The sequence below is a fragment of the Mobula birostris genome, chromosome 3, assembly GCF_030028105.1.
Source record: "Mobula birostris isolate sMobBir1 chromosome 3, sMobBir1.hap1, whole genome shotgun sequence".
Classification (NCBI taxonomy): domain Eukaryota; kingdom Metazoa; phylum Chordata; class Chondrichthyes; order Myliobatiformes; family Myliobatidae; genus Mobula; species Mobula birostris.
Window position 1 is genome coordinate 157,824,863 of NC_092372.1, and position 22,401 is coordinate 157,847,263.

The 22,401-nt window shown below is 39.9% G+C and overlaps 1 protein-coding gene across 8 annotated transcripts in view; it reads right to left on the reverse strand.

The window, feature by feature from the left end:
• The window catches only part of cobl (cordon-bleu WH2 repeat protein), a 302,078-nt gene that overhangs the window by 139,160 nt on the left and 140,517 nt on the right, over positions 1–22,401 (reverse strand). For 7 of the 8 annotated variants that reach the window (XR_011885441.1, XR_011885442.1, XM_072253549.1 and 4 more), the window contains 2 exons: positions 14,709–14,803; positions 11,603–11,677 (listed from right to left, as the gene is read on the reverse strand). Coding sequence is in view for 6 of the 8 variants with exons in the window: in XM_072253549.1 (XP_072109650.1) it covers positions 11,603–11,677; positions 14,709–14,803 (170 nt within the window). In the remaining 2 variants the exon portion in view is untranslated. The remainder of the gene's footprint in view (positions 1–11,602; positions 11,678–14,708; positions 14,804–22,401) is intronic. The other variant, XM_072253554.1, reaches the window with a different exon arrangement.

Below are 22,401 nucleotides of genomic sequence, written 5' to 3' on the forward strand. Positions count from 1 at the left end.
CAGATGGGCTTTCCATCAGCCACCTGAATTGGAAATGATTGATAAATGGTCCAAATAAATTCCACATCCTAAAAAAGGAAGCTTGAAGACCTGGGTTGAGCTTCAATGTATTAAAAATATATACCAACTACACCCATAAGATAGGATCCAAATTTTGGCTAATACATTGCCTTCTCAGCAAGTCAGACATTTGATTCATAGATTTGACGACAACAAAGGATATAGTAAACAAAATATACAAGGTGTTTGGGATGCTATTATGAGGTGGTTGGTAAAACAGGACTAATACAGATGGATTGGAGGAAAGCGGGTGATTGCATGCAAAAGGCTTCTGAAGTTGTTTCTCTAAATTACGAATGCTTCAGGACAGTGTAGTTATATCACTCAGAGGTCCAGGAATAATTAAGGATAACATAGAGGACTCTCCATATGGTTCCTTGAAGTCAACTTTTAGGAATGGCTTGAAACAAGAAATTGCTAAAATGGTGAAGTTGACAAAACTGAATTGGAGTGGAATTGATGTTCCATTTAGGAAACTAATGCAAGCTGCCAAACAAGTGTAACGAGACATCAAAATCTGAATAAGATCATTACAGGTGGGTCAGTTACCTGTTGACCAACAGCCACTGACCATGGGTCAGCAGTCGTTGCTGGCTGGTCAGCAGCCACAGCTACTGCAGGCGAGTCAACACAACAGAAAAAGCGGGACTAAAATTCACCGTGTTCGCAACGCAATCTCAGTCTGAGCCACACCTCACAGGCCAATTCACTAAAACAAAATGTCACTTTTTGGTAAAAGGCTAGGCTAGAGGTTGTTGGTATAGAAACAAGATGAACAACAGGTACAAGCTCAACAAGTTCAGTCCTCTGCCCCACAAATATCAGGAGATCCTGATCCGATGGTACAACTTCAACAAGCAATCTTGGAAGTAATGGACGTATTGTTGAATTCAAAAATGACTAAGCTCTTCCTACAGCTCTTGCTTGCCTTAATAGAGCAAAAATCAGTCACCTTATATGCTAATTTACTGATTGGAATGAATTCTTGTTAGACTATGATGACCATGACTCTGCAAGGATAACAACATGCCATGAAGATGCAAGCAAGATGAAACACCTTGAATGAATCCAGATCTGATTCTATACTCTAATGGCTCCTCAACAATTGAGGAAGGAAATCAAATGGCTGAATGGGCCATTGTTTCTGAAACTCAAGTGCTGGCATCAGGAAGCATGCCTCCTGGCACCTCTGCACAACAGGCAGAACTGAAAGCCCTGATTAAATCCTGGAATATAGTAGAAGGAAGATCAGCTAATGTCTACCCTGATTCTCAGTATGCTTTTGGAGTTGTTCCTGACTTTGGAGACTTATGGAGATGAAAGAGATTTCTTACAGTCGTGGGAACCCCAATCAAATATGGCCAAAACAGTACAGGAACTTATGAATGTTCTACAGTTGCCCTCAGACTTGGCTGTAGGTTAAACAGTGATGGAGCATGGAGATATGGCACTAGTCAAAGACTGGTAACTATAACTACGTTACTTCCTTATCTGGCACAGCAGATACACTCCCTAGAACATACTGGAGTGAAAAGGAAGATCAACAGATTTTCCCAATGCTGGTGGAATCCAAAGATCAGGGTAAGGGTCGACAATTGCTAGAAAGATGCATGACCTGCCAGAAAATGAATCCGGGAGCAGTGGAAAAGCTGCCATAATTAAGAACTCTTGCCCCACCTAGTCCACTTTTACAAGTGGCTACATTACTTCACCAAAGTGTCAAGGATACTTGGACGTACTGGTAATAGCGGGAAAGTTTTCAAGATGAGTGGAAGCTATTCCAGCAAAGATAGCCACTGCCACACACAAAGATTACATTTCTAGATGAGATTGCCAGGTCACATCGACTCTGACCAAGGAACACATTTCACTGGAAGGGTTTGTCAGGAATATGTCGACTGATGAGCATTGAATGGTCTTTTGATTGTCCACATCACCCAGCGTCATCAGAGCAACACTAAACAAAACTAAATTAAGTCAATTCAAGGTAATAAGAGGACGAGCCATGCCACTATCATGGCTCTTGATCTCAGAGAGACTGATATTATGGCAGGCAGTTTAGTTAATTATTGCACAAAATTAACCCAAGCTGTACAATCTGCTTCTCAACAGGTTTCTGCCACAACAGAAGGAGGGCACATCCTGACTCCTGGTGAGCGGGCCATAAGAAAAGATCTCCATAAGGCACCTTTGGGAACTCAGTGGAAAATTCTTTATCAAAAACCGTTAATTACTTACTCAGCAGAGAAGGTAGAAGTTAAAAATGAATGAGTACATGCTCGCCACTGCAAGTGAGCTAAAGCAGTACCCAACCAGTACAATAAACACTGAAGTTAATGTGCAAGTTACCTCTGACTCAGTACCTACACTGCTGGGCTACAGTGAGCACATCACAAACTAGCCAGAAGACTTTGAACAGAGTCAATAACTGCTGGACATTATGAAGTTTATATGCATATTATTTGTAGTTGTTATATTTCTGCCAATTTTTCCTATTCACAATGTGCCAATTGAGATGATTCATAATGTGTACTTGCTTGTATAACATGAATTTGTGGATGCTTTTAGTGCCTCTAGCTGTTGGGTAGCATATCTGGAAGAAAGGCTTTATATATCACATACTTAGAAATAGTTGCCATGCGTAAAATGGTTCTCCAAAATTGGATGGCATTAGATCTTCTCTTAGCAGTTGGGGTGGGCGGGGGGCGGGGGACACGACATGTGCAGTGATAGGCAAGGAATGCTATACTTATATACGTTTGTTAAAAATGCAAAAATTATGTCCCATAATCAGTACAAGCCTCAAACACAATTCAAATTGTGGCACACCCATAACAATCTCTAGGAAATCACCTTGGACCTAACATTCCTCTGCTTCACAACACCTACAAACACATATCTCAATTTCAAGATTTACACCTAGATTTCATAGACTGAACACAGTTCCATCAGAGCAGTAACATGTTTCAAATACATTGTGGGATACTGAATGAGTACATGGAGAGGCTGAATGTTTTCTACACATGATTTGATGCGCAGGACAAAGTGCTGGTGAGGAAGGAACCCCTCCCCTCAGAGGAGGAGACACTCTGTCCAGTTGAAGCTGAGATGAGGAAGATCCTAGCCAGATCAACCCATACAGTGCTGCGGGGCCCAATAATATACCAGGTCAGCTTCCAAAAGACTGCACAGTCCAGCTGACAGATACAATCAACATCTCTCTGGAATAATCCACTGTCCCTTTGGTTTTCAAGGTGGCAACATCATTGCAGTGCCAAGGAAGGTGACAATAACCTGCCTAAATGACTATTGTCCAGTGGCATTAACATCAACCATTAGGAAATGCTTTGAGCAGCTGGTAATGGAGCACATTAAATCCTTTCTCCTAGCGACACTGGACTCTTTCCAGTGACGATGGAAAGATGGACCAGTCTGCTCCCCACTCTGTCCTGTCCCAGCTGGAAAATGGGGTCACATATGCCAGATTGCTGTTTATAGATCAGTTCAGTGTTCAACACTATCATACCCCAGAAACTGTTGGGGAAACCGTCTTCGCTGGGTCTCAACATCTCCCTCTGCAATTGGATACTGGACTTCTTAACAGTAAGGCCACAGTCAGTCCATGTGGGCAACAATATCTCTCGTCCCATCACACTGAGCACTGGTGCTCCCCAAGGCTATGTGCTCAGCCTATTGCTGTTTGCATTGCTGACACGCGACTGTGTCGCATGATCCAGCTCAAACCGTTTTCGGGTGACACAACAGTGGCTGACTTTATTAATAAGGATGACGAGATAGAGTATAAAGAGAGAGGAAGTGAAGGGGCTGGTGGATTGGTGTGAGAAGAACAACCTAAGCCTGCTGAACATGGAGAAGACAAAGGAAATCATTGTGGATTTCAGGAAGGTGTAGACAAACCATCCCCCTCTGCAAATACACGGCTAACTCCCCCCCCCCCCATAGAGAGAGTTAAGTGCACCAAGTTCCTGGGAGTTCACATCATGGATGACCTCACCTGGCCCCTTAATATCACCTCCCTGAACAAGAAGTGCCTGCACTTCCTCAGAAGATTGAAGAAAGCAAGGATCTCCCCCCCCCCCGCCACCCCATTTTAACTGCGTTTCACAGGAGCACCATTGAGAGCATCCTGACAAGTTGCATCTGCATCTGGTATGGGAGCAGTTAAGCATCAGACCAGAAATCCCTACAAAGGACTCTGAGAACAGCTGAAAGGATCATAGGGGTCTCCCTACCATCCATCGGGGACATTTATCAGGAACGCCGCATATACAGGGCCCTTAGTATTATTAAGTATCCCATCCATCCATCCAGCATGCTCTTTGATTCTTACTATCAGGCAGGAAACTATATGCATATAAACAAGAACAGTCAGGATGATAAACAGTTTCTTCCCCCAAACCATTAGGCTTCTGAACTCCCAGCTGCATCGTATTTGAAGTATCATTGGTTAAAAGCGATGCAACAGACTTTTAACATCATAAATCAGTGAGTTGTTTGTTATGTCTCTTTCACCAATCAGCTTCCCAGCTTTTTACTTCACCCCTCTCCCCCAACCCAGTTTCACCTATCACCTTGTGGTTCTGATAAAGGGTCTCGGCCCAAAACACCAACTGGTTACTCTTTTCCATAGATGCTGCCTGGCCTGCTGAGTTCCACAGCAGTTTGTGTGTGTTGCTTGGATTTCCAGCATCTGCAGATTTTCTCTTGTTTTTGAAAACCAATGTTATTTTTTGTGAGCGTCAAAGGCAATGAAACAGAGAACTGGATCTGAGAACAAGATCAGATTGTCTATCATTTTATGGAATGATGAAGAAGACATGGGGGAGGAGGGGGTGTCACATTGCTTATTTTTATCGTCTTTACATTTAGAAAAACAAGTTTGCTGTGATTCTCTGGAATAAATATGTTGCATAGTAAAGCACAGGAAAAACTCTTGGGGTAGAGTACTTCAAAGATTAATGACCCTCAGAGAAGAAATTCCTTCTCACATTCCCCCTGATTCTAAGTGCCCCATGACATGAAATATCCTCTCCAATCTATCTTGTCAAGGCCCCATAACATATCATGTTTCAGCACATTCACTCCACATTCTTCTAAGATCACACTGTATGAATGCCTTAGGCCCTTCATTGCTGATTTTCTATCCATTTCAAGATCAAAAGTTGGACGTTCACTGATAACTCAATATTGGAACACAATGTATTGCTCACACAATGTTCTAGTTTTACACTGGTTTCTCCCATCTAGTATTGTGAATAGGCAAGGCTCACACTAATCATTGACGCTAAGCGGCATCTCCTTTGCTTGTATCTTTAGAAGCAGCTCTGTTTCTATCTTTGACATCACTTTTTTCCCTTTTCAAGGTTCTTTTGAAGACCTTGACCTGGAGTTACATGCTGACTTCAGTTCTATGCAGGAATGGGACCCGCTCTCAGGGTCTCACAACTGGCTGCTTTTTGATATCCCAAGGACACAGCCTGGAAGGCGAGTGTAGCTCTAGGGTTCTGGATTTTCGTGGCTCTGGAGACTTGCTAATTCTAGGCCAGTGCCCCTGACTGAAGCATCGCGGGAGAACACGGAACATCAGCAGCAGCGGGTTAGCTGCCGGGGGTTGTGTGTCCAGCGAGCTGCGCTCTGATGCCGACTCTCTGGGCACAGAGCTCGGAAAAAGTAACGCAACAGACTGTTAACATTGTAAATCAGCGAGTTGTTTATTATGTCTCCCCTCTCGCTGAAACAGAGGGACCTCTCTTTACCTTATTAGGGAGAGAGAGAGCCTGTGTATGTTGAATTACTGGGTGAACATGTAGTTTTTGGGCTACTGTAAGTCTGTGTCTTTATTGATGCTTTGCTGTGTGCTTGAGTGCACGGTGGTGGGGGACACCAATGCTTTTCAGTTGATGGGGGGTTGTTGCCTTGCTGCTGCTTGTGTATGGAAGGGGGAGCCGGGGGGGGGGGTGTTGTTGGGGTTCTGATGTTTAACTGTCATTCATTCTTTGGGACCCTCCTCTGTTTTCATGGATGTTTGCAATGAAAAAGAATTTCACGATGTATATTTTATACATTTCTCTGACATTAAATGTACCTCTTGAAACCTAATAGTCCAATAATTAGCCCTGCCACTCCAGTAATGAACTGCGGTGCCCTCTCTCTGTTTTCTTTTTATTATCTGTAGTCTTAATCCAACCTAAGGCATTATCCAAATCTTGTAAGTCATAATTTGTTTTGTCAAACCTACTTGAGTTGTATATTGATGAAAATCAAAAACAAACCTATATCCACTGGTTTCCTCTTAACAATGTGTGAACTCCATCCTCAAAGACCAAGATTACACATACACAATTTTGACTTAACACGATGTTGAGTCTAGCTAATCTAACTGTTATTTCCAAAGTGATTTGCTTTTGTGGGTCACTTTTGATTTCGTAACTTTGTAACTGAACTAACTTGCCCCCTAAGGGAGAAACCAACGAATCTCTTCTTTGGTTGGGGTCAACCACAGATATAGTGTGCTAACTGCCTTTGTGATATGCAAGCCAGTATGCAAACCAAGGCAGTGCAATATGGAGAGCGAGCCATTGCCCATGCAGATGGCGCCCCTGCTCCACATAGTAGTCTAATATACATTCTTGCCTTTCTTGTCCTCTTTAAATACTGTATCTCAAATAACTTTTGGTATCCTCTTTTATATCGTTAGCGTCTTTATTTAGTTACCCCTTGTTTTTTAAAATCTTCCCAATCCTCTAAATTCCCATTAATTTGTGCTATATTATATGCCCTCTTTTTTGCTTTCATGCTGTCTTTGACTTCCTTTCTCAGCCACAGTTGCCTCATCCTCTCTTTAGAATACTTATTCATCTTTGGGATGTATCTATCCTACATCTTCTGAATTGCTCCAGAAGCTCCAGCCATTGCTGTTCTGCTGTCATTACTGCTCGTATCTCCTTTCAACCAACTTTAACAAGCACCTCTCTCATGCCTCTGTAATTCCCTTTACTCCACTGTAATATTGATACATCTGATTTTAGCTTCTCCCTGTCAAACTGCAGGGTGAATTCTATCAGATTATCATCACTGTTTCTCAGGGTTCCTTTACCTTAAGGTCCCTAATCAAATCTGGCTCATTAAACAACACCCAATCCAGGATTGCCTTTTCCCTAGTGGGCTCAACCACTAGCTGCTCAAAAGAAAACATTGTGTAAGTAAATGGCCATAGCTTAAGGTCATCTATATTTTCGAATAATCTTTGTCCATAACATACAATGATAAACCACATTTGCAATACAGAAACACGAGGAAATCTGTAGATGCTGGAATTTCAAGAAACACACATAAAAATTGCTGGTGAATGCAGTAGGCCAGGCAGCGTCTATAGGAAGAGGTACAGTCGACGTTTCAGGCCGAGACCCTTCGTCTAGTCCTGACGAAGGGTCTCGGCCTGAAACATGGACTATACATATTCCTATAGATGTTGCCTGGCCTGCTGCATTCATTTGCAATACAGAAATCACTTTATCCTATTCATATCTTCTATAATCTTGTATAAATTAATCTCCAGGATTGGAAGTTGTTTGATATAATAGATATTAATTGAATCCTAATCTTCCTTAGAAATTTCTGATTTATATTATTTGCAGTATTTTGATTTCCATTTTACTTGTTTTTGCTTTGTATGCCTTTATTTTAATTTGTTAAACTTGCTCCTGCTAGTCATAATAGAGCCAGTAAACTTAATATTGTAATGACATGAAATCTGACCTTTGACATAATAAAGTATATTGTCACTGTTAATTTACATTTTAAAAAATCAATAAAATGTGCCAGGAAAATCAGAACGAATATGACAGGTAAAGGAAAGTTCAATGTTGTTCCTGTGGACTCAATCTGCATTTGGTTTCTCCAGTGTGAAGGAGACTATGCTGTGAATAACAATGTCAGAATACTAGATTGAAAGAAATGCAGTGGGATGATCTTGAGCTGCTCATTGTCTTCACTCAATGTCCAACTTTATGATTTCAGGAAACTTGATTTCTCAGTCTGTTTAAGACCATAAGACATAGGAGCAGAATTAGGCCATTCAATCCATCAAGTCTGCTCATTACATCATGGCTAATCCCAGATCCCAATCAACCCCATTCACTTGCCTTCTTGCCATATCCTTTGATACTATCAACTTCCTCTTTAAATATACCCACAGACTTGGCCTCCACTGCAGTTTATGGCAGAGCATTCCAGAGATTCACTATTCTATATTTTAAAAAAATTCCTCCTTATCTTTGTTCTATAAGGTTGCCCCTCAATTTTGAGGCTGTGCCCGCTGGTTCTGGGTACCCCCACCACAGGAAACATCCTCTCCACATCCACCCTACCTTGTCCTCTCAACATTTGGTAGGTTTCAATGAGATCCCCATTCTTAGCATTCTTCTAAGTTCCAGTGAGTACAGGCCCAAAGCTGCCAAACGCTCCTCATATGTTAACCCCTTAATTCCTGGAATCATCCTCGCGAACTGCTTCTGGAGTCTCTCCAATGACAACACATCCTTTCTGAGATATGGGGCCCAAAACTATTGACAACACTCCAAGTGTGGTCTTATCTACTTGCTTTTGTATTCTATTCCCTATGAAATAAATGCCAACATTGCAATTACCTTCTTTACCATAGACTCAACCTGTAAATTAATTTTCTGGGAGTCTTGCATGAGGACGCCCAAGTCCCTTTGTACCTCTGATGTTTGAATTCATTCCCCATTTAGAGTAACAGTCTGCACTATTGTTCCTTTTACCAAAATATCAATCATCCGTCTCTGATATCAGTTTAGTTTGATTTTGCTTCACCTTTTACTCTGACTTTTTAGGTAATCATTCATGGACTGAAAGGTAAAGGTCACAGCTCCTATGGTACTCATTTTTCACCCCACCAGCAAGGTGTGCGGGCCAGATTTTTAGACAGAGACTGGCTGGTGCCTGAAATGGACAACTGAGGGTATTTTGGAAGCAGACATGATCATGGCATTTGTGAAGTTGTTAAATTGGCCAATGAATATTCAGAGAATGAAGGAATATAGGTCATTAATAGGCAGTAGAAAATTAGTTTATTTTAACAGACCTTGTGTGCCAAAGGACCTGTTCTTGTGCTGCATGGTTCTATATCTTATTATTGTGACTTTGAAAATCTGCCAAATAAGAAATTGGCTCAGAATGTATTGCCTTTGAGGGGGAGAAAACAGAGAAAGCTTGTGCTTGTGGACATCTTTTTGAAGTTAGTAGAAATTATGTAGAGGGTACCTTTATGGATTGCACAAGGTCCTTGGAAAGCTAAGCCAAACATAGTTTCCTTTTCTCATAATTTAAGATAATGTTTTTCTGCTTTTTCAATGTTTTCTTTTGTTTATAGTTGCTTTCCAAAAATCAATCAATTTTTTTGATCAACAGGGGTCTCCTAGGGTGCTTGAAAAGTGGGCAGTGCCCTTCCTCTGATTGCATTTTATCTTATCCCAGCCATTTATGTTGATAAAATCATTAGTGAACTCATTAAACATTGTGATATAATTTAGTATCATGTTAATAGCAAATAGAAAAATCCAAGCTAGACATATAAAAATAGTGAATAAACCTGTATTTATTCTTGATTGGCATACATCCAATTAGCCAGTTTGCAATAGATCTCCATTGAACCAAAGCTTAAGAAATTAAAGTGTATCTAAAGCCCGTGAGCCTTAATTGCTTTGTTCTAAAGGACACTCCCAGAAATCTGTATTTGTCCAAGCATATTTCCTGTGGTTTATGTTATAAGTTCCCAGAAATCTGTATTTGTCCAAGCATATTTCCTGTTGTTTATTTTGAAAGTTTCCAGAAATCTGTATTTGCCCAAGCATATTTCCTGTGGTTAATTTTGATGGTACATATATTACCTTTTATATTCCAAAGCCTGATGCTTCAAGAGGGGTGTAACCCTCCTGCAGTTTTGTACTGAATTTCTTCCTATATTGTTTAATCAGAGAAAGCATAGTTGAAAGAATAGGGGCTTTTTTGATTTTGGGGAAAAATAATGCAAGTTGAAACAGGATAGTTCTTCAGGTCCCTTGAGGCCAATGAGCTTTTTGATAAGATGATGGTATATCCTGTTCCACACCAAAATGCCTGGTCAATTCCCTTATCTCTCATTTGTCTTTGCATCCAAAAATCTAAAAAAAAAATTAGCACTGAACATTCTCAGTGGCTCAGCTCTTTGAGGTAGATTTCAAAGATTTACAGCTCTCTGTAAGGAAACACCTCAACATTTCAGTCCAAAATTAACACTGCCTCTATTCTTATACTGAGAGCTTTAATTCTGGACTCTGTCCAGAGGAAATGTTGTCTCAATAACTAATCAGGTATTGATAAATTTTTTTTTTCAGGAAAAAAAAAGCAGAAATGTTGCATCCTCAGTTTTTAACACGCCACTCTGGGTGGATTTGAAATGTCACCTTTAGCCATTAATCATCAATAAGGTGAAAACCCTAATTGAGTTAATGTAAGCTCAAGACTGAAAATAGTGGGAACACTCAACAGATCAGGTGACATCTGTGGAAAGAGAGTTAATATTTTAGGTCTTTGAGATTTTTTGTTGCCACGGATGTAACCTGACCTGTAGAGCATTGACAGCATTTTCTGCTTTTATTTTGGATTTCCAGTATTTGCCATTTTCTTTTAGTTTTTGTAATTACTCAAATTGCTGAGTAATTTTTTGGTGAATCCAACTTGATCAGCGCTATCAATGATGTCATGCATTCTGTCAGTGACGTAGGTTAGACTTACCTTGTATTTTTATGGAAAACAATAACCAAGCAAGTTCCAGGTGCCAACATCACTGGTAGGTAGAAACAGTATTTCCAAGGAACACAAATTCACTTTCATAGCGAAAGTCAATTTGTAGATTAGAAAAATATTCCAATAATTTCAAACAGACTAAGCCTCAAAAAGTTGTGAATTTGATATGTGCATAAGCAATTTTACATCAAAAACACCAGCTAACAGAATCTTAGTGAGGCAATGAGGATAAACAGAGATCCAGTTAGTTAGTATTATTGTTTTCAATAAGTAGAAACTTATTGTAATTCACAGTAAAGATAAAGATGAGCTTTATATGTCATATGTACAGTGAAATACATCATTTGCGTCAATGACCAACGCAGTCTGAAGGTGTGCTGGGGGCAGCCAGCAAGTGCTGCCATGCTTCCAGCGTCAGTGTAGCTTTTCCACAACTTACTAAGCCAAACCCATACATCTTTATAATGTGGGAGAAAAAGGAGCACATGGAGGAAGCCCACATGATCACAGGGAGAACATACAAATTCCCACAAACAGTGGCAGGAATTGATCTCCAATTGCTGGTGTTGTAAAGTGTTAAGCAAACCCATGCAATCTACCGTGTGCTCTAAGTACACTTAAGGTGCCCTAAATTTACTTGTAAGTGCGCTTTGTTAGTAGATTATTGACAATTGCTAGTATGTACTCCATAGAAGCTTGTGTTAGTACTTACAATAGACTGGCATTCATCTGGGGTTAGACATTCACCATCACAATCAATATTCTCCAAAATCATCTGTTCACCTTTCTGAAACAGAAGTAAGCATTACTATTGGAGGATTCAGAGTGTAAAGAAATTACAGAATCATCCCATGCTTTATAGCATGTTAGAAAATAATATGTTTAGGTACAGTGGGTTCATTTAATTGATGACAAAGTCAATCTTTATTGAAGACCACAAGTTTCTTTTTGCCAACAGAGAAAGCATTTTTGGTCCAGTGAGGCATTTTCATGCTTTCAGATTGTGATGAAACTGTATCTAACCTACTGCATGTCCTTATCAAATATTATCTGGAGCCTATGGATGTCATCATTAGGATTTGAAAGCAATCACTTCAGCAATCTTTGCTGTGTTCATCACAGTCGTTATCTTGCATATTTCTCTACTTAAATTCCCTTGTCCCATAAGCCCTCTTCAAGCTCATCTCATCCTAACTTAATTCTTGATTCCCTATCTTCATTAAACTGATGCAATTCTCTTTATGGCACGGCCCCTGACATTGTAAATGACAACTTTGCCTCAGGTTATGGGTTACTCTTTTTTCAAATTACCGTCATAAAACTTTGTTCAAGGAAATCAACTTCAAAATACCCAGATTTTATCAACTCATCACCCCATTTCAAATTCCTCTTTTTTGTATTGATGCATATTTGTTACCACTAAGAAGCTGATGCCTTTCTTTACTGTAATTCCATACTTGAGTCTTTCCAAATGATGCCCAATAAAAGAAAAAAATGGAATCACTTGCAACTGTGACCAAAATCCATTCACGTCTTCCACTGGTTATAACACTATCTATTACATATCCTCCTACAATACTTCCCAGCCTTTGCCTATCTTACTGCATCTATTACCATGTTGTTCATCCATCCCAGAAGAATTTGCAACAATTGTGTTTACCTCTGAAATTTATTGGCAAGGATCTTTTCCTGGCAAGTTGGTATCCAGTTCTGCCTCTCAAGTGTGACTCCCAGTCTACCCATCACCTGTGTTCTGACTACATGTTCAACATCCATTCTTCCGTGTAACAATCCCGAAAGATGAAGCAATACTATTTCATTGCCAAAGACAGCTGTGGAGACCAAGTCATTTGGGTATATTTAAAATGAAGGTTGATAGTTTGTTGATTAATGAGGGCATCAAAGGTTATGGGGAGAAGGCAGGAGAATGGGTATGAGAGGGAATAATAAAGCGACCATGATTGAATGGTGGAGCAGACACAATGGCCTAATTCTGCTCCTATGTCTTTTGGTTAATTTTATGTATGCAAAGTGGTTTGGAGAAGTTAGAGTACCTAAAAAATTGTAAGTTGTTATGCTGATAGAATACATAATGAGGTGGATGAGTGGAGGTATAAGTTCTGGTGGTAAGATTGTTTATTTCAAGACCTAAGGCAGTTGGGTTCCATTTGAGAGGGGAATGCCACTGAAATTAATAACCATATATCTATCAGGAAACAATTGGGAGGAGACTTCATGAGGCAATGCTTGAACAATTCAGGAATATTTAGAAAATCAAAAACCAGGCCAAGCTAGAAACTTGGAACAGAAAGAAAGTGATGGAAGAATTCAGCAGAATCAGTGCCTGAGATATTTTGTATACTGAGCACTCCACAACATGCTGTCTAACCTTCTGCATATTTCCAGCTTTCTCCGCTTTTAATTCAGATATTTAAAGTGAAACACAGCAATACAAGGAGAAAACTGGATAACATTGATATTGACAATTTAGACTCAATGTAAAACAACATGGAAAAAAGCCCTTTGGCTCAGCTTGTCCATGCCAACGTATGTTCTCAGCCCAAGCTAATTCTCCTAATGCCTAAATTTAAAACTTGATGTTGTTTTATTATTTAGGAAAAGGAGGAAAACTGATTTAAGTATTGCTGTAGTTAGGAAGGAACATAATCTATTAAAAGATACAATGGAGGGGACACTGCATAAAGCGAATCTAATATGTCAGAAGGTACAAAAACTCAGTTCGGTTGAGAGGGGACACTATGATGGAAGTGCAGTCTACAAAGATAGTGCTGATGAGTTTTACTGAGGCAGTATTAATGTCTTGATGCAGGAAGTGTGCATAGAATGTGGCAGGCATGAAACTGGTTTGCAACGGTGCCTTCAAAGACATTGACATAAAGAGGAGAACAGAGATACAGCAATAGCTTGAAGTGATGGGACTTTAATGAAGAATGTTAACAATTTTGAAGGAAAGAGAGTTAATGACTGAAACAATCCAGAAAGGATGACAAGCATTTTCCAAAGAGAAATATAGTAATTGATTCGTCAGATGCACAAAAGGAAGGCAATTAAGGAAAATGAAGATGATGAGGCTAGAAAATCAGCTGATGTAATATGTTTCAAAGAGAAGGGCTTTACAGAATCAATCTGCAAGTCCTTCAGATCGTCTGTTACAGGAGAGGTTATTTAAATAGAAATGATGCTTCATTTCCCCTTCAATTTGTTAAGTCAGTCAGTCTCAGGCTACCTTGTCCGGATAGATCTAGAATACCAAAGCATACAGAGTTCATCTATTTTACTAGAAAACCAATTAACAAACCACCATTACCACATTGTGACTTCGATTAACTTCTCATTGTCTGCATTGCTAAACAGTCATCTTGAATGATTATTGGCCAGAATTCTTGTCATGTTATGGCTATCCTACGCTTATCAGTGTAATTTGTCAATAATTGAAGTAAAATTTACAGAATCACTTATAAAATAAAATCAATAATGTATTATATATCAAAAAAATTCAAGTATTACATCTTGTATGATAAGATGAACTCTTGACCTCAGAATCTACCTTGCTATAGCTATGTACCTTATTGTCTACCTGCACTGTACTTTCACTGCAACTGTAAACCATATTCTGCATTCTGTTACTGCTCTTCTTTGTGTTACCTCAATGTACTAATGTGATGAAATGATCTGTATGGATGGCACACAAAACAAAGATTTTCACTGTACTTCGGTAAATATGACAATAATAAACAACATCAGCTGTACATATACATATTTAACTTATAGGATTAGTTCAAAACTGTTATGCTTACCTTTGTTTTCTTTTTGCCAATTTTCAAAAAGCCCAATAACCCCTTGTCATCTTTTCCCTTCACGTCAGTGATTGCTAAAGCACTTTGACTCAAGTCTGTAAAAACAAACCTCAATTAAATTTCGAGTTCAGTAATTCACCATATGCTCAAGTTAATATGCACACACCCATGGTGAAACACGCAACTGTTCAAAGGTTTATCATAACATTAGGAAATATATAAGTTACCTAGCACTTAACAAACTGGCATGCTCTACTAAGCTGCATTTCATAAGCTGTTACTAGACTAATCCGTAGTTTATTTGAAAATTCAGCAACTATCAAGTCCAGCTAGTGCCAGATAGGAGAGCTTCCATTTATACAGATATTAATACTATCCAGCACTTAACAAACACAACCAGTTAGATACCTTTTCCGAAATAAAAAGAGATATGAACAGTTAGTCATGAATACAAGTTTCCATTTTCTGACTTTTATTTATTTTAACATTTCCTGTTGGTTAGGCAACATATGCCATTTCACTAAAAAAGCAATTCAAACATTTGTTTCTGTCACTGTTATATTCATAAGAAGAATGAATTTCAAATGGAAAACTAATAACTGAAAAGGCTGGGACCATTCAACAATTTAGGTAGCATTTACCATGGAAGAAAAAAAGCTGGAATTATGGGTTGTTAGCCTTTCAGTTTTGGATCCACATCTCACATTTAAAAGAAAATCAAGATCATATTCAGCTTGGCTATTTGACTGGTCAAAAATGCAAAATAATTGCAAACATTTGAAACAAAAAATAGCAATTGTGAGGAAGATACAGAAGATAAATGAGTTGCTGTGAATAATAAAGACATCTGAAATATATACTGAAAGAAAAAAATGGTAAATTAGTTTTTCTTCAGCAATACATTTCCTCCAGTTGATCTCCTTAGAAGGTACAGATCCAAGGGATAACCATTTCTCAAAAACGCACTGAGCCACTGCTGAATACCCTTATCTTTATAGGAGTTGAATTTTTAAGCAATAAAGGACTTCAAGTGTTTTAATACCACAGAGCATGTGTTTTTGCAAGACTTGCAGACAGACAATCTTGGCTCTATGAAAGTTATATGAAACACTGCACTTCAAGGCTGCAAACCAGAAAAATACAAGGGTTCTATTGTTAGTGTAGATTTAGCAATGGAAGCAGAAAATGGATTCAGATTGATTTATAGGCCATTAAATCATTGAAGAGATTGGGACAGTAGGCAGATGAGGGAGAGGTGAAAGCTGAGGAGGACCAGTTATCATCAGAGTCATGATCACCGTCGGGCTAGTGATGTCATGATCAGAATAGCAGCTTAGTTTCTGGGGTTGAAACAAAACACTCATGCTCCTCCTTATCCACAAGCACTGCTGGCAGGCTACTTAACTCTTTCATGCCACACACCTCTTCTTTCCAAAGACCTAGGAAGTCATATGGCCAGGGTTAAGTCAGGAGAAGAGGTGAAATCTGAGAATCACAGTCATACAAAAATATTCAAATGAACAACCTGGTAGCTGGGATGAGATGGTTTTTCATCTATTTACTGTATTTGGTTAAAAAAATTGTCTAGTTGGCACACATATCCTTTAGAACAATATAGAAACTGGATAAGTAGTTCAGCCATGGCTATTAAGAGAAGTTAATCTCTAAATTAAACATTGTATTAAACCTAAGGAAAAAGTTAATTAGAGCAGTTAATCTAAGGATTGTGAAGATTTCACAACTCAGCTGAGAAGAATCAAGAAATTGATAATGAGAAAGGAAGTGAAATATGAAACCAGTACAAGAAATAAAAACAGATTGCAATGGATTCTATGCACACATTAAAGCAATGGCAGAGAAAATAAACAAATCTCTAATTTATTACAGAAGATAAAGGACAACTAGACTGACTGCAGAGGTCATAATAACTACAGAAGCAAAATATTGCTATTGGAAAACTTAATAGGACAGAAAAGCATTAATCCCCATGATCTGATAGCCTACCTTCGAGGGAACTGAAGGTGTGACAAAGATGGTGTATACATCAATTACCCTCATCTAACATTACATATCAGAAATAAGAATTAGAAAGTGAGCATGTTAATGAAGGTGACAAGGCACTTAGCAAATAATGAAAGAATTGAGCCGAGTCAACATAGATTTATCAAATGGAAATCATGCTGGATTGTTGCGTTTTTGAGATTGTAACTCACAGAAAATATAATGCAAGCCAATTGTTCCAGAGTACTAAGACTTTAAAAAGGTCTTCATAATGCACAAAGACTATTAAATGGTGGACTATCTCTATCTCTCTCTCTCTCTCTGCCAAGTACACTGTTGTGTTTTTTTTGATGAACTATAAATGAACAAAATCAGTGCAAACATATAGTGTAGATAACGGACTTCCTTCATACAATGCTTCTGATGATTGCATCCTCCAAATCTTCATTTTTATTGTAAGATGATTGTGAATTCCTTCAAATTCTTGCTAGTTCCTAATTTGTTGAAGGCATGCAAATGTTCCATATTCACTCCCATTCATTTCTGGCATCTCTAAGCCTGAATGCTTGAAACCACAATAAGCAAAATAGTTTTGAATTTGTGCTACTGTCGCCAACTACCAGTGACAAAAATCACTGCTCTTTGAACACAAACACACGCAAGTGGCCCTATCTAAACATGGTTTACTCTAAGCACAGTGTGGTGTCTGATGGGCACATGACATGCACACATCTGATGCTAGTTACAAATTGTTTGTCAAAAGTTCTAATTAAGTGGCATAGTATCCCAAATAAAGAAAGGGAATTCTGGCTATTTTCTTGATTAGTTCTTGTTATTTAAGCGTTCTCCCAAATAAGTGGATAAGTGGCTGCCCCAATTATCCGGAATTGTGTGTGTGTGTGTGTGTGTGTGTGTGTGTACTATATACTTATTTATTTATTAATACGTAACATTTATCTGGTTGGTGCGTGGCCAAGTGGTTAAGGCATTCATCTAGTGATTTGAAGGTCACTATTTTGAGCCTCGAGCCAAGGGGTGTGACTCCTTGAGCCTTGAGCAAGGCACTTAACCACACATTGCTCTGCGATGACACCGGTGCCAAGCTGTATGGGTCCTAATGCCCTTCCCTTGGACAACTTTGGTGGCGTGGAGAGGGGAGACTTGCAGCATGGGCAACTGCTGGTCTTCCATACAATCTTGGCCAGGCCTGCACCCTGGAAACCTTCCAATGCGCAAATCCATAGTCTCATGAGACTACAGGTGCCTATTATTATTATAACAGTTATCTATCAAGGATTTGGATAGCAACATAGGTTGTCGAGGTTGTCAAAGTTCAATTGAAATTTGGGCAAAGAAATGACAGACGGAGTTTAATTCAGAAGCGAGTGATGCATTTTAGAAGGCAGAATACAAGAGGAAAGTATCCAGTAAATGACAGGACCTTGGGTGCATTGAAGTACGGAGGGATCTTGGGATACAAGTACATAGCTCCCTGAAAGTGGCAACACAAGTGGATGAGGTAGTAAAGACAGAATATGCCATGATTGCCTTCATCAGTTGGACTATTAAACGTAACCTTTGGCATGTCATGTTGCAGCTGCACAAAACTTTGGTTAGGCCAAATTTGAAATACTGTGTGCAGTTCTGGTCATCACACCATAGGAAGGATGTGGAGGCTTCCTATGGGAGGGCGCAGAAGTTCCTCTCCAGGATGCTAATGGACCCTATGCAGCTTCTTATAATTCCATACACAAGAGGTTCCACACTGGGCTGTGAGGCAATCACTCAGAATGCTTTCCACAGTATTGCTATAGAAATTTCTAAGTGTCTTCAGTGACAGACTAAGTCTCCTCAAGCCGCTAACGACTTAGTGCTGCCGGTATGCCTTTTTCATGATTGCAATAATGTGTTGGGCCCAGGATAGATCCTCTGAGATGCTGGCACTCAGGAACATGAACCTGATCAGCCTTCCCACCAGTGATCCCCTCAATGAGGACTGGTGTGTGTTCTCCCCCGAATTCCCTTCCTGGAGTCCACAATCAGTTTCTTGGTCTTGTGACACCACTCAACCAACCAATTGATCTCATTCCTGTATGGCTCTTTATCGCCATCTGAGATTCGACCAACAGGAGTGGTGCCATCAATGAACATACTATTTAGTTGGCACATGAGCAGTGCTTAGCCACACAGCCATGACTGTAGAGAGAGTAGTGCAGTGGGTTAAACATGCACTTGCCATCCAAAAGAATGTTCTCTATGGCACATTGATAAAGATTGGTGAGGGTCAAAGACAGCATGGCAAATTATTTCAGTTCAAGGAAGTATAGGTGTTGGAAAGCTTTCTTCACCATAGAATCAGCATGGTTATACAGGAAAGGCTATTGGCGACGTTCACCCATTGAACCTTGTAATTCAACTTTTGTGACCTCAGCACAACTGATGTTAACAAGTGTCCACACCTTTCCCCTTCCTCAAGTCAATGACTATTTTTCTGACACTGAAATTTTTTTTTTGTCATGACACCATGTCATTAGGCTTCCAATATCCTTCCTGTATTCCAACTCATCACTATTTGAGATTCTGCCCACTACAGTAGATGGAATTTCTTATAGATGGAAATAGAGCAGAATTTGGAGGACATAGCCTTGAGGGGCACCAGTGCTGAGGATAATCATGGTGGTGATGTTGCTGTCTAAACGTTACTGACTGTGGTCAGGATGGCAAGGATCCAGTTGCAAAAGGAAGTGTTGTGTCACAGGTCTGTGAATTTAGAGATAAGTTTGCTTAGAATTACAATATTGAATGTGGACTCCAGGCGCGTACCACTCTCTGTTTACAGAAAAAAACTTGCTTTGGAACTCTTTCTCAATGAGCCTCAAGGGACATCACGTTACAGCTGTACAAGTTGGTGAGAAAGCACCTGGAAATTTTGTGCAGCTCTCATTTTCATACTGTCGGAGGAATGCGATTAAGCTGGAGATGTTGCCAGGACTGGAGGGTTCAAGTTACAGTAGGAGACTAGATAGGCTGGGATTTTCCCCTACAACAAAAGAGGCTGGGGGACACAAACACAATAAATTGTCACAGCTTTCTCCACCATCCCCCCCACCAAGAATAAGAGAGCCTAAAACTCAAGGGCAAAGGCTTAAGGTGAAAGGAGAAAGACCTAAAGGGGACTTGAGAGGACAATTGAGGACTTGAGGGGATAATGAGTATGGAGAATAAGTTGCCAGAGGAAGTGGTAGAGGCAGGTACAATTATAACATTTAAAATCATTTGGACAGCTATGTGAATAAAAAAGGTTTAGAGGGATGGGGCCAGATGCAGGCAAAGAGGACTAGTTCAGTAGGCAATTTAATAATGATTATAATAACAACAATTCATCTATTGATCTGAGATACATCGCAGAATAGGCCCTTCCAGCCCTTTGAGCCACATTGCCCAGCAATCCTCCAATTTAATCCCAGCCTAATCATGGGATAATTTACAATGACCAATTAGCTTACCAACCGGTATGCCTTTGGACTGTGGGAGGAAACCGGAGCACATGGAGGAAACCCACACGGTCACGGGGAGAACGTACAAACTTCTTCCAGGCAGCAATGCGAACTGAACAGTCACCTAAACTGTAAAGTGTTGTGCTAACTACTACACTACCATACTGCCCCATTATGATTATAATAATCAGAATGATTATAATGGGGGGCTATGAATGAGTTAGGTCAAAGGGCCTGGTCTAGTGCTGTAAAACTCTACAGTTCCACGGCAGTGAGTGCAGTGTCTTTGAATACTTTTACTGTATTACTATGCGGTAGTCTCGTTCTCGGCTAGCAAGAGGGTGAAAAGGTTACCATGTAGACAAAACTGTAAAGTAGTTACAATCAGATCTTACTGAATGTCAGAGTAACCTAAAGATTCATTTGTTTATATAATCTACTGTACCTATCAGAGATAAGAAAATTGAATGATCAGAACAGACAGGCAGAGGAAACAGTACAGTTAATAATGACAGTATTCTCACCCAAATTATTCAATACATATGTTCACACTGAAAACCACAAAACAACCTCCACCAAAATAAAAATAGAAAAAACTACAGATGCTGGAAATCTGAACCTGAAAATGTTGGAAACATCAGTGGGGAGAGAAAAAAAGTTATATGTTCAGGTCAAATAACTTTGTCAGAACTGGGAAGGAGAAAACTAATTAGTTTTAAGTTGCAGTGAAGGCACATGAAGATTGAATAGGATAAAGTGAATACCTTGCAATGGCAAGGCTGGCATTATTATTATGGGAATAAGCTGCTGAAGGTAACCAGGTTAAAGAATACAAAAACTGGGAGAAGGAGAGTGGAGAGGTGGGAAGGCGGAGAGGGGAGAGAGGAGGAGGGAGGGGGAGTGGGGAGTGGGGAGAGGAGAGGAGGAAGAGGGGGTAAGAGGGAGAAGGGGAGGGGATGGGGAGGGGGAAGAGGAGAGGGGAGGAGGAGGAGGGAGGGGAGGAGAGAGGGGAGGAGAGAGGGGAGGAGAGAGGGGAGGAGAGAGGGGAGGAGAGAGGAGAGGAGGAGTGTGAGAGGAGAGGAGGGAGAGGGGGAGAGGGAAGAGGGGGCACACATATAAGAACTATGAAATGCAGAGCTATAGGAAGTCCCCTGTAATGAATGCTTTGTATAGCATTTGCCTTCAGTCTGCCAAACAGAATCTGAAACTGATCTATGTAACAACTCACCAAGGCAAAAGACCAAATGCATTTTCATCAAGGATGGTCTTGATTCTTAAATATCTTTGAGGATGAAGATGAGTTAATATACTGGAGCAGCATTTCTCAACCGGGGTTCCACGAGAGATCATGATAAAAAAAAACCATCGTTTTTTGAACCACGCAACATGCAGTGCTACTGCCTACAGTGGTGGGCAGTGCCCGAGCAGACCCATTAGGAATCTTGTTAGAGGTCTTCCAGCCCAGAATGGCAGTATGCAGTAGGGCCGTGTTTATTTGGTTGACTTCATCCTCAGTTTTGACACAAAATAGGGGAGACCATGGATAATTGGTGAATGCTGAATGGAGGAGGGAGGGAGAACAGTAGGCTGATAATTGGTGAGCGCTGAATTGCACGGAGGCGAGGACTGCAGGCTGATGAGGAGTGTGAAGTGCATTTTCCGAGCTTTGACTGAACTTACCCAACTTGGGCTGTAACATCAGCCTCTCCCTCCCAAATTACCTCCCCCAATTTCCCTTTATGCACCACTGACTGACCTGTGGGTGCAAACAAACGCTACCAGTGTAGTAGAAAATTAGAGGGAAATTTTTATTCTAAAGAAGGAATTTTTATGCGCTGTGACTCAGCTGCTGGCCTGATGCTTTGCTGTTGTTGTAAACATTGCAAAAGGTGAATTGTGTAAGTTAGAAGTGAATTGTATTGTAAAGTTTTCATACTTTTTGCAGTTTTCATTTTTTTATTTATTGTGCCATTCTTTTTTTATATTTTATTAAACCCTGTGTTAGAACAAGAGACAGTACAAGAAATTGCAAAGGTTTCACCTTCAAACATTAAAATAAGTCGATGTATTCATGCCACGTCACATGATGCTGAAGAGGTTTTGTGTGATAAACTGAAAAACAACAGCTTCTCTATCCAGGCTGATGAGTCAATAGATTTCCTCAATAAAAAATCATGTTGTAGCATTTGTAAGAT